Here is a 13,167-nt window from a genome sequence, read left to right as displayed (position 1 = left end):
GGGGCAGGCTTAGCAGGGGCGGAGCTGCCTCCCGCCAGAGGGCTGCTCCAGGCATTTCCTTTCACAAAGGGGGCAGCACCTGGGACATCCTGCCTCTGCACAGGTCAACTGGCAGAGCAGGGGGTAAGCTAACAGCTGACTTTGCCGAGCTCTCTGCGGACACCAGGCACTGTGCTAAGAGCTTTTCACGCATCATCACTTCTATTGCCCATGACAACCTCATGAACACAGTTGTCCCCTATTTTCAAATGCAGACTCTAAGGCTGAAGAGTAAAGACTCCTGGAAAGGTTGACACACCCAGTTAAGTAGCAGAGTTGGGGTTCTGACTCCAGCACCCCCCTCCTTAATCATTGCGGTTTATTCGTGTAAAAAAAAAATTATATCCTAAGCAATGGTTGAGAGCCATGTCATGCCCTGCACACAATGACTCCTAACACTTTGGATCATTTGAAATGCGTTAAAAGCTACTAGAAGGCCTCCCTCTTCCCTAGAAAATGCATAGGTATTCCAACAACTATGCATATAAAACCTGCCCATATATGAAATCTTTACAGGTCCATTTATTCCAGGGGGAAAAAAAGCATTTTGTGCATTTGAGCCTTATGATGTACATGAACTATTTTTTTTTTTTATCCCTTTTACCAAAAAAGAAACCGCAGGGAATAATAGTCAAGGGTGAGAGTACCCATATTGGAGGTGTATTAAATAAGGATTGTTCATTAAAAGCTATAGATTATATTCCAAATCTGTTTTTCCATTATGTGTTCGTTTTCCCTGAAGACAAGAGCTTTAAACTTTATGCTTAATTAAGGAACATTCCTTAGCTCGTGGGGATTTCTGATAGTTAACCTGTTCATTACAGGTCCTGCTCTGTGTCAGGTACTATGCTTTTTTGCTGGGGGAACTATCCATAAGAAAGCTTTAACAAAACCAAAAAAAAAAAAAAAAAAGCTGATTTTTTTTTTTTTTCTCAAAATGTCTTTTCATCGATTTCCTCAAAATAGAATCCCAAATCTCTTATGGTATCTGTGTCATTCTCCTTTTGCTTTTAGCTCAGTATTCTATTTTCTACATTTTCCTTTCCCAAAACCAGTCACTAAATGACACAGTTGAAAACCTACTCAACAATGCATTGCTGCAATTGGAGTTCCAAAAAGAAAACCAGGGAGCGATAGTCTTAATCTGTAAGCAAGGAGGGCTGGATGTGAATTGGATGGGGGAAAGAACATTTTAGATAAAGAGAAGTAGAGGGGGTGACTGATTCTCAGCCCAGGCGACAGGGAAGACTGTGTGATGGCATCCTGGGACAGACTGTGTGTTTGTAAATCGTGGAAAGTGTGGTTTTATGACATAATAGATACTGATTTAGTCTCTGCCCCCAGTTCCTGACACTCCTAAAATCCTGGTAATTTCCTGAGAGCCTGTTTTGTCCTAATATTTGGTCTTTGACTGCAGTTCCTGACACAGAGCTTCTAAATCCCTTGGAATTTCCTAGGTGATAGGAGCATCTTTTGTTTCAATGAGGCAACCCTTGGTGGGCTCCTGGATAGCTTCAGGATGGCAGCTGGTCACCAGAAAGACTAAGCCATGATGAGTAGCTTGGAACTTTCAGCCCCATCCTCTGTCCTCCTCCATGGAAGTGAGAGAAGTCGGATACTGAGGCAACAGCCATCGTGCCTACATGAGGAAACTTTCATAAAAATCCCTGAACTACTAGGTTCTGAGAGCTCTGGTGCACATCCGCGTGCCCGGAGGAAGGCGCACCTGTTACCCAGGGACAGAAGCTCCTATACTCAGAACCCTTATAATCCAGTAAACATGTAAAGGCTTTACTTGAGTGCCGTGAGCCATTATAGCAAATTCTCAAACCTGAGGAAAGGGGGACGTAGGAGCCTCTGGTTTGTAACCAAGTTAGACAAAAGTACGGGTACCCTGGGCACCCAATACTTGGGATTAATATGAAGGCCAGTCCTGTGGGACTAAGCCCTTAATCTGTGGAGTCTGCACTAACTCCAGGTAGCCAGTGTCAGAATCGAATTAAACTACGTACGACAACTAGCTGGTGTCCACAGAGAATTGGAGAACTGGTTGTTGGTGTGGAAAACCCACACATTTGGCGTCAGAAGTGTGCGAGCAGAAACAGCTTTCTCTTCATGCTTGTTGGGTGGATAATGATAAATCTGGAAGGGCCCAGAAGGCTGGGCAGCAGAGGAGCTGAGAATGAAGTGATAAGTTACAGCAAAGAAATGAAAAGCCACAAGCGGATAAAACATTTTGAAGGAAGGATAGTATTTCCCAACAGGTAGGATCTCTCAATGAAGAGAAAGGTCAAAGATAAGTCAAACTTCTAGTCTGAGGAACTGTTAGAAAAAAACAGTAGTATCAGGGACTAAAAAGTGTTAGTAGGAAAGGACTGAATTTTTAAAATAAGGAGATCTGGTGTAAAATGTTCCTTAGGAAAATTGGAAATTGGAAATATGAGCATATGTTATTTTCTTGATCTTATTTTTTTTTAATATAAATTTATTTATTTTCTTTTTTTTATAAATTTATTTTTTATTGGTGTTCAATTTGCCAATGTCTTGATCTTACTCTTGGAAAGTACAGTCGCCCTACCTGTGGTGCCCATCCGTTCCTTGTCTCCTGTGTCCCTCGAATTCTCTTCCTGCTCTTAAGACCATCTCAAATACCACCTTGGCTTATTAATAATTTATATGAAACAGGGTATCTGTAATTTCGATCCTTTACCCTTTGAACCGTTTTATAACAAGTTACTGTTATGTTTTAATAAATCTCCAATTTTATATTCACTTTTACTAGCGTCATTTCCAAGACCTGTTTGGTGAGAAGGTGGGACTCAGTTTACTGCTGTTTTAAGAATAAGCAGTCTATGAAACCAATGAACAAAACCCTCCCCTCTTAACGTATAATCTTTCCTCCATCCATTGGGCAGTAAGTTCAATACATAAGCACAGACAAAGCTCTATGTTTAATAGATAGTATGTATTTAAATGCAGGCAAATTATTTGGGAGGACATACACACACACACACACACACACACACACACACACTTGCTATGAATAGTCACCCGTAGGGAGAAGATGGGGATTACATAGTGCTAGTTAGGAGAGATTTCAGTTTTTCCTGTGTTTCAGCTTTGATGAGCACATATATGTAGGTGTTCTATAACTTTTAAATGTCAATGAAAAAGAAGTGAAATATTTTCCCTTTCATTTCTCCAACATCAGCTAAACATATGCTTCCCAGAACTTACTAAGTTTGTCTCTTCCAAACACTCAAAGATTTTGATTATGGGTTAGAACCCTTAAGTGTTCGCTTCCTTGCCTTCTTACACAGACATGGACACTATAAACAAAAGCAGTTAAAGGTATGCTTTTCCTTTGCTCCTTGCAGTGTGGAACCAGTTTTGATCTGAGACTTCTCATGCCTTCCGTGGTCGTTACTTACTGATGTGTGCTGGTTCCTCACTGCTTATTGCTCTCTTCTCCTCATTTGTAATTAGGTTATGCCATTCTGTTGCACATTAGGAAATTATATTAGTATTAAGTGAGAAAAGCTGTTCTCATGAGTAAATGGCAAGACGGTTAGTGCATGCATTTTAAGAGTTCTAAGGCCTTTTTGTTTTCCTGTGAGTTCAGTGCCTGTGATAGAACTGGTTTTCTGAAAAGTGAAAGAATATAGTTGGAAATTGAATTTTTAATAAATCAAGCCCTATTAAAAGATTTGGTTCAAGTAATTTTTAAAACCATTTGGATTTTCATGAATGTGTTTAGTTAATGATTCATCGTAAAAAAACAATGGTGACTCAGTTGCTAGGAGCCTTTTTGTATGTTTTTGGTTTTGAGTCAGCTGGCAAAAGGAAAAAAATTCAAGCTACTCAGTTGTGGTTTTCACTGAATCTTTTTCAAAGTAAGGAACTGGTGTGGTTTCTTCATCACTATAGCAACTTCAGCTAATTTTCTCTTGATTTTTATTCTAGAAAAACTTTACACCAATCATGAAGCTCTTGAGGATAAGGAATATCTTTAAGACTTAATGTCATTAAGTCAACAGGCAGAGAAATGCTCCCTGTTGTGTGGCGTGCAGATACCTGCATGTTATTCATGTTCTTTTGAAACATCTAGATACCAGTTAGCTCAAAATAGCTGCATGGTACAGTTAATTAATTACTCTTCAGAGTAAAAGGTCTGATTTCAAAGCTGTGTCACCAACTATACCAGGTTTGGTAAATAATAAACGTTTCTAGTTTAGGCAGCCCTGGACTCCTGCTTTCCACTGAAAGTGTTCACCTCCATCGTGATACAAGTAATCACTTCCCAAATGCTAGTGGTGCTAGTAGCAGCAACATAAGCTAACAGGTAGTGCTGTGGGACTTTAGGATACCAACAAAAAAATCATAATTTACTTTTCTTCTCATTTTTGAAATAAAATTTTTGGTCCATCTATAAGGGTTTTTTGTGTGTGTGTATGTGTGTTTTAAGATTTTATTTATTTATTTGAGAGTGAGCCACCCAGCTGCCCGCAGTCCTTCCAGTTTCCGCCCTTGTGCCCATCCAATCGCTGTCAGTCTGGCTCACCTTTAGCCTTCTCTACCATACTTCCCATCCCAAAGAAAAGAAGGAAAGGTGTGGTTTTAGAAAAAGTAAAAATATTCAGACTTGCAAATAAGATCTTTCTTATTTCATTTTGGTTTAAAACATTTTAAGGTTTCCTGATGTTCTTGTATGTATATGTGTTACCTGTTACTTGGCTTTACTGAATGTCTTGTCTTCAAATTCTGTATTCTTGGGGATCCCTGGTGGCTCAGCGGTTTGGCGCCTGCCTTCGGCCCAGGGTGAGATCCTGGAGATCCAGGATCGAATCCCACGTCGGGCTCCCTGCATGGGGCCTGCTTCTCCCTCTGCCTGTGTCTCTGCCTCTCTCTCTCTGTTTCTCATGAATAAGTAAAATCTTTTTTTAAAAAAATTCTGTATTCTTGAAAGATAGGCATTCAAAAATGCTATGTTTTCCCCCTTTTAGAACCTTGAAGTTTAAGATGTAGGGTCTGTACCAACTTAAAGTAGTCCGTATCCCATCATTTTATCCCTTGCATAGCCCAGTTGTGCCAGGATCTCAATCCACTGGATTTACAAATAGAGTGGGGAGCGACTTCTTTTTTGCCATCACACTCTTAGCATCCAATAGAACGTGGGTAAGAATTTTTAGGCGACAGTATATTTTTATTAATTATCTTCGGTTTCCAGTGCTTTCCCTTAGGGATGGGTGAACTCCTGTCCTGGGGCTTGTTTGGTCCCCAGTACTGGTACAGTACAGAGTATTTTATTTATGGCTCTACTTGGAGAGTTTGTTCCAGACTAACAGTTTCAGTAATCCTGTGCTAGTGTGTCTGCCAGCTTAGGAAGTAAAAACATTTATGTGTATCGCTGATTAATTAGAAAGCTGAAACGAAAGCCTGTTTTTTCTTCAGCCTGGCAGTGCCATGTGCACTCCTTCCTCCGCCCCCTCTGTCCCCACTTCGTCTGCTCCGGGGCTTAGCTCCCTAACTCTCGTCCTCCTTCCCTTAGTGCTCCTCCCTTGCTTCGTGGACTCCTCCGGGCTGGTGTGCAAGGTAGTTGACGTAACTACTTCTCTTCAGTGGCTTGCACTGGAGCTCTGGCTGGGTGTGGCTCGGAAAGAAAATTGCACTTTACAAACAAGAATTCCTGGGTTCCGTCCAGCAGAAACATGTTTTTTGTTAAACATGTACAGTTTCTGACTCATCATTCCAAGGCTTCTGCAATAAAATAGACATTTTGTTTACACCAGTTTGTACAACGAAGAGTCCAGTTTCTAATTAGCATTAAAGTCTAGAATAATAGGATTACTCTCGGATTCGTGAATGTTACTCTTCAAGCTGTGTTTAGTTTCCCACTGAATGCATTAGATTTAAGCATTGGATAAGGGAAAATAACTTCTCCCTGCCCTTAAGAAAGCAAGGAAAGGGGATCCCTGGGTGGCGCAGTGGTTTGGCGCCTGCCTTTGGCCCAGGGCGCGATCCTGGAGACCCGGGATCAAATCCCACATCGGGCTCCCGGTGCATGGAGCCTGCTTCTCCCTCCTCCTGTGTCTTGGCCTCTCTCTCAATCTCTGTGTGACTATCATAAATAAATAAAAAAAAAAAAAAAAAAAAAAGAAAGCAAGGAAAGTGGTAGCTACACTTGTGAGCATAGTATAGTATATAGGATTGTCCAGTCACTGTGTATGCTACACCTGAAACTGGTGTGATTTTTTTTTTTTTTGAAAGAAAACAAGGGAAATTAAAATAACTTAGCAACTACTTCCACAGGCACTAAAAGAGCAATGAAAAAAACTGCTTTGTGTGTGTTGTAGGAGAAATACTAATCCTTAATAGCAGACTATTTTACTGCCCTCATTCATCTTAAGAGGTAATGAAATCAAGATTTATTAAGCTGTTTGTTTAAACGCCTATCAGTTTAAACTTTTTAAAACCTGAATTTCTTTATCTGCCTGTACTTGGTAACACTTGCAGTAGCCGTGATAATGGCAGAGGTGGAAGCACTGATCCCACGCAGGCGCCGTGCTGGCTGCCTCACGAGCACTGTCCTGTGCAGGCTTGATTCAGACCCTGGGCACAGGTCTGTGCCCCCAGGTGAGCAGTGCCCTTCCCTGCACCCAGCCCAGGTCCCAGCCTAGTAGCCTGGTTTCCACTGAGTCCTATGCCATGTTACATGGTTAACATTTTTACTGATTTTAAAAACACACTGTAGTGTTTAAACAAATTTTTTTATTTTAAAAAAATATAGAGATGCCTGGGTGGCTCAGTGGTGGAGCGTCTGCCTTCAGCCCAGGTCGTGACCCCAGGTCCCGGGATCAAGTTCCGCATCGGGCTCCCCTCAGGGAACCTGCTTTTCCCTCTGCCTGTGTCACTGCCTCTCTCTCTCTGTCTGTCGTGAATAAATAAATAAAAGCCTTTTTTAAAAATAATAAATGTTCTTTATTGCTTACAGATTTTTTTTTTTCTGGAGTACTTTTAGGACCTGAATTTTCTGCCTCTTAACTACTTTCCAGCTCTTCCATAATATATGCAGACACTTCCGGTGAATTGTGTACAACTTAGAGGCTTATCAGAATTTTTAGTGACCATGGCTTTTCTGTCTTAACGCCTTAGTCAAGAAATAATGATATATTTATTCGCCACACATTTGGGCACCTAATACATGCATGCCATTTTCTATGTTAGGTACCAAGATTTAAGTTAAAGCAGTGCACAAAATAAAGTCTGTCCTCTTGAGCTAGCTTCCCAGGTGGGGAAGTCAAGACAGTAAACAGTATAAAGTCAGCAGTAAAACATTAAGGTAAATGGGGCTAGAGAGTGGGGATGAGGAAGGTGCTTTTTTAAAGAATGTGGTCAGGTAGGGCCTCTTGTAGTGAAGAAAGTTCTAATAGAGGCCTGAACAAAACAGGGAAGCAAGCTCTATGGCAACAGATAAATATAACTGCTAGACCTTTTAAGAAAACTGTCATTTCTAATCTAAATTTTTTGAACTCCCTGCTACCAAATCATCCAAGCCAAAAAGTAAAAGAAAAAAGCCTTCACTGAGTTAGATGCCTCCCTCAAAGCATAAAAAATTCCATTTGAAGGATTTTTTTTTATCTTGTGAAGCCATAGTTCCTGCTGTCTGCCACTGGGCTGTACGTTCCTGAAGGACAGGACTGTGGCTCATCTCTTCATCTCCAGGAACCTTGCTTGGTGCTCTTAACTGCTCCCACCAGAATGCAAAAACGGCACTCCCATCCCTGTCTTTTTCTCTTAACCACCAGAATACTTAAAAATCTAAATCAGTACTCCTCCTGTAGCCCGTACAAGGTGCTAGGTGTCCAATTAGCAGATTTTCCTTGACTTTGTATCACAAGCCACTTGAAGTGTTCTTGGAAAAAAACAGAGTGTAAAATGCAGAAAGTGTGGGCATTTCCATTTCTAGCACTTTTTCTTTTAACCAGCCCAAAGGATGTTCTAAATACATCCCCTTTTCTCACCCCCCTCCCTCGCCCCGCAGGTATCCGTTACAGCACTGATGTGAGTGTGGACGAAGTGAAAGCTCTGGCTTCTCTGATGACCTACAAGTGTGCAGTGGTTGGTAAGTGATCTCCTTTGTTGCTGCCTGAAAATGCTTTGGGGAAATATGTTAACATACCAGGTTACCTTTAGGATGTTATTTAAATTGCACAATTTAATGCTTACATAATTTTTCAATTAGTCTTAATTAAGATTTAATCTGTTTTTTAATGGAAAAATTTTTATGGGAACTAATTGGATTTTAAGTGTAGATTTTTTTTAACTGCTTTTCCATACTCTGTAAGTAAGACCAAATCATAGTAGAAGGAAAATAAGTATTTTTTTTCTTTTAGAAGTAGTAAAGCACACTGATTAAATATACATAATTTGCCCAGCCTTACAATTTCTGTTCCACTAGAATTTTAGTTCAAGGACATTTTAGAAAAGATCAGTGTTGATCAATGTTTATTTCTTGAATTTTCTGAAACTAAATCTTATTAAAGAGTCACGTTTGAATTATTGTAATATCACATAGTGCTTTCTGCCTCCGGAATTTGTTTATCCTTTGTATGGAATAACAACTTGCAGCCTTCTCTTACAGATGTGCCATTTGGGGGTGCCAAGGCTGGTGTTAAGATCAATCCCAAAAACTACACTGTAAGTATCAAAATGACATTTGTGCACATGGTGCATTCATAAAGGACTTGAAATTACAGGGCTTCTATGTGTCCCCCATACCAGTGAGATTAATGGCCCCTATTTTAAAGGAATGGAAAAACAAGTAAATAATTAACTCACTGAGTGTGGTGCCATATAAAGGTCACCTGCTTAACATCAATGTCCTTTTTCATTTTTACACTTGGTTAAAAGATAATTAACATCTTCATATTCTTAGGGCATTTATATCCATCCATGTTACATAGTCTATAATATAAATATAATATGCTCTATATGCATTTAACATGTTCCTATGATCTGCGACTCTTATCTTGGGATCTCAGAACCTAGTGACAGCCTAATTTAGTAAAAATCTTGTTTATCCTATCAATTCCAAGTTAATTTAAGCTAGCTGTTACTATGCTTTATAGCTCTGAATTAACATCTGTTACAAACATTTTATATATATATATATATGATTTCATTCTTTTTTTTTAACCATTTAAATGAAAATGTGCCATAGGGATTATTCTTAGGGTCCTATATTAATACAAAGAGAACAGGAAGTGGATTTGAGCCCTAGTTCTACTGTTTGTTGTTTGTATAACCTAATTTCTGATCTATCATTTTCTTATCTTCAAAATGGAAATGCCTGCTTTATAAGTTGTAAGGATTACACAAGAAGATATATGAAAATGTCCTATAAATAGAAAATATGAGGCAATTATCACTTATCTCCACCAGTGGTTTTCTATCAAAAACATTTGTTTCCTTGTTTTGTTTTCATTTGTTTCCTTTATAGGATAATGAATTGGAAAAGATTACAAGGAGGTTTACCATGGAGCTGGCAAAGAAGGGCTTTATTGGTATGTATTACCTTGTAGGCTTGAGCATGGAGTAGGAACATCTAAAAGGCAATTTTCTTAAGTTAAACTCCTGTTTTTATCTATATGCACATGGGTAGAATTGCCCCTTTACTTTGAAAAACTGGGTTCTGTGATAAATACGGTGGACATACTTGGGCCTGTTTTGGTAGGTCTCACGTAGAAAAGCTCAGGTTCTCCGTATGCAGTGTGGACACAGGGGGATCGCTTCCACCTCTTCTGCTTGGACAATCTCTATTGTGATATCCAGAAAGATTTTAGGAAATAAATAATACCTGTTTTATAAATATTTTTTTTTAATATGTAATAGTCACTTTTACAATAGTCTGTTCTGCAAGCAGTGAGAAATCTGCTGCCTTTTGGAACAAGAGCCTAGAGCAAGCTGCCCCTTCAGAGCAGTGGGCACAGGCTGGGAGGTGAGGGGCTCACCCTGATGACTCCATCTGCCCTCCCTGGCGGGTCTTGAGAGTCCCCGGGGTTCCTGATATTTGTCACGAGGCCCTTTTGCCAAACACTAGATTTCTAAGGGTGCTGATCTTCAAAGGCTTGATGTTTTTGCAGTAAGTGTCACCTGTGTTGTATGTTTTGTGTGAGATGTGAATATTTGCTATGATATATAAATACTCATCATTTAGTCAGTTTTTCAAGCAAATGAAGTCTGTATATTTCTTTTTTGTTCTAGAAGGATTCTAATTTGTTTTTATAACATAAAAGTATTTAACAGAATGTTTGCCCTTGTAACATAAAAAAAAACTGACTAAAATAAGAAAGAAAATCTACTTTCTCTGTTTTCCTGCCCCTGTGTTTTTCTTCCCCAACATTCTCCCCACTGTTAATTCCTATGAACTTAAGATATGCTTCCTTTGAAATTTGCCCTCTTCATAGGAAAAAAAGAGCATGAAATAAACTAATACAGAAATCAATATAAGTAGCACTAGAACTTGACCAGATTGGGTCTGTTGTTCATCATTTCACAGGCATTTGGATTCTTGGCATGTCTCCTCAGCACTGCTGTGAATCTGTCCTGTCAGAACAGGGGGGTGCCGGGTACTTGGAGGGGACTGCCTCCTTTACAGAACTGCCTACTACTGCTGAGATTTGGTGAACTGCAGTCATGTTCAGCCTAGAGAGCCTCATGATTTTTCTCTTAGCTTCAGTCGCAAAGTGTTTAATAGTCTTGAGTCACTTCAGACTTTATTGCCCATACCTAGAGTATAACGAGCTTCATTTTCTCTATATTCACAAGTACCTTGGGATTCCAAAGGTTAAAAGTGATTCCTGGAAACAGTGAAAGCCTAAATACTGCAATTTGACTTCTTTGTTGAAGCACAAAAGCCTCATTGACTCACAATGCAGCTAACCTGACACCTGGGCTCAGAAAGATTTGTAGCATCTGGGGGGAGGGGGTGGGATCCTTTTTCTCCCTCCAGGGCCCAGAACTGGTCCTGAGTAAACCTCTGCAACTGAGTTCATTTATTTCTCCCTTACTTACTGACTTGTCTTTCCAGAGTTTCAGACTGTGAGTTGGACATGGGCCTGAGTCCTGGCCCAGGCACATCCTATGCCTTTAGGAAAAGCTTTTCATTTTCTGCAAAGAAGTCAGCTGGGCTTTTACTAAGGATTGCAGTGGCTCTGCAGCCCAGTGTGGAGGGAAGCCGTCCTACCTGGCTAGTGCTCCAGTCCCCGAATACTGAATGTCCTCCCAGTTGTCATTCTCCTTTACCTTCCTTCCCTGATGGTCCCTGCTTTTCAGCACAGATCTTACACTACCTCTGTTACATTTATTCATAAGAACTTTTTTTTTTATGCCGTTCTAAGGGATATCGGTCTATAGTATTCTCTTCCTGTGAGGCCCTGATAACAGCATCATACTGGCCTCAGAGAATCTTCCTGTGAGGCCCTGATAACAGCATCATACTGGCCTCAGAGAAAGAGTTAGGAAGTGTTCTTTCCTCTAGTGTCTTTTTTTCTTTTTTTTAAACTTGTGAAAGCTTGGTGTTTATTCTGTTGTGTGAGTTTAGATACCACCTTTGTAAACTGTAAAGTTCTCTTGGTAATCCAATGTCTCCATTTCTTTATAATTTTCTCAGATTTCCCTGCACCAAAATTGGCCTTTCAGCTCCACCCTGTGCTCATGTTCTGTTAAAGCAGCTGTGCTCTTTAGTCAATTTTTCATCTTTTTTATACTATTGTGGGATTGACTGATGGCATTTTAGCTTTCCCAGGGTTATGTACCTGTTTTACAAAATGTGGATGTTCAGACCTGTTCTCTGTTAAAATATTTGAGTATTTTTCTGTAATTCAGGTTTTGCTTGTAATCCGAGCATTGCTGTCCATTGATTTTATGTGGAGTAGAAAACTCATAAGCCTAATAATATTTTGTGATTTCGGCTTTGGATCGGGAGCGCTGTCTCATCTTAGGCCATCTAGATGAATTGAGGTTTTTGAGAAGCCTCAGAATTTATCATGGTACATTTCCAGTTTACAAACTGCATACTTCAAACTTGCCCCTTGCCAATAGCCCTTCTCCACTTGAAATCGTGATTTGACGCAACAAGCATACTTGACACTTGATACTACTAAAAAACGTTTGTAGATCCCCCTTGCATTCAGGAGCAGTTTATCATTTACACCTTTGGAGAAAAGCAAATCCGATCAAACAAATCTTTACGAACGTCCTTGAAGTCTTGCTCTCAAGGAATGGACATTGTGAGCAAATGAGAAAAGTAGAGCCCCTTTTACAGAGGATAAGTAAGACTAGAACAGGGCGTGAGTCCGTCCAAGGAGGAGAGTTAGGGGTAGAGTGATTTGCGGGAAGTCAGACTTCATGAGAGTTAGAAACTGCCTAAGAGAAAGGGTGCTCAGATGCAAGAGAATGACAGATTAGCTGTGGGCCGGGTGGGAGCGTGAAAAGCTTGACCATTTCCAAGTTGTCTTAGACCAGTTATGTAGCCATTGCATCACAGCCTGTGCAGAGAAACACCTCCTTGGACGTGGGCCCCAAAAGTACAGGACAGTATTAAAGCATATGTTATTCAGTTGGTTAAGTAAAAAAATACAGAACTTGAGTACTTAGAAAGAACTTTTCTGTGGGAGACTTCATAGCTGAATAATTTTTAAAGTTCTATTTTTCTGAAACGTTAATGGGTTTGTATTAGTTAACTGAAACAATACAGAAAGTTATAAACAAGGCCGAAGTGGAAACATCGTGAGCAAGTGTGAGGTATCCATATCTTTCCAAACTTGTGCACACATACTACATATACAGGTGGAAATAAATGCATGGAGACTATACACAGGCCTGTCCAGAGAGAGAGAGAATTTTATGTAAATGGAACCTCTATACATGCTATACAAATCTTTTTTTCCCCCACGTAATGTGTTTTGGTGAGGACTACAAGCTTTTTACTGGCTGCATAGTATCTCTTTATGTAGATACAGCATTTTTATTTAATTGACCCACTAAATGGGATGTTTTTGTATTTATATGTTTTTGTATTTTATATGTATTTGTATCCCTCCCTTGACAGATTTGAGTGGACATCAT

At 39.8% G+C, this 13,167-nt stretch overlaps 1 protein-coding gene across 1 annotated transcript in view; it reads left to right on the top strand.

Annotated features, from left to right (window-relative positions):
- Nucleotides 1-13,167, top strand: part of GLUD1 (glutamate dehydrogenase 1) — a 34,360-nt gene that overhangs the window by 5,713 nt on the left and 15,480 nt on the right. Inside the window, exons 2-4 of the mRNA XM_077895271.1 lie at nucleotides 8,081-8,161; nucleotides 8,681-8,736; nucleotides 9,539-9,602. Coding sequence (XP_077751397.1) covers nucleotides 8,081-8,161; nucleotides 8,681-8,736; nucleotides 9,539-9,602 — 201 coding nt within the window. The remainder of the gene's footprint in view (nucleotides 1-8,080; nucleotides 8,162-8,680; nucleotides 8,737-9,538; nucleotides 9,603-13,167) is intronic.

The sequence above is a fragment of the Canis aureus genome, chromosome 4 (assembly GCF_053574225.1).
Source record: "Canis aureus isolate CA01 chromosome 4, VMU_Caureus_v.1.0, whole genome shotgun sequence".
NCBI lineage: Eukaryota > Metazoa > Chordata > Mammalia > Carnivora > Canidae > Canis > Canis aureus.
Note: the sequence above shows the minus strand (reverse complement) of the source record. Positions and strands in the feature narration are given on the sequence as shown.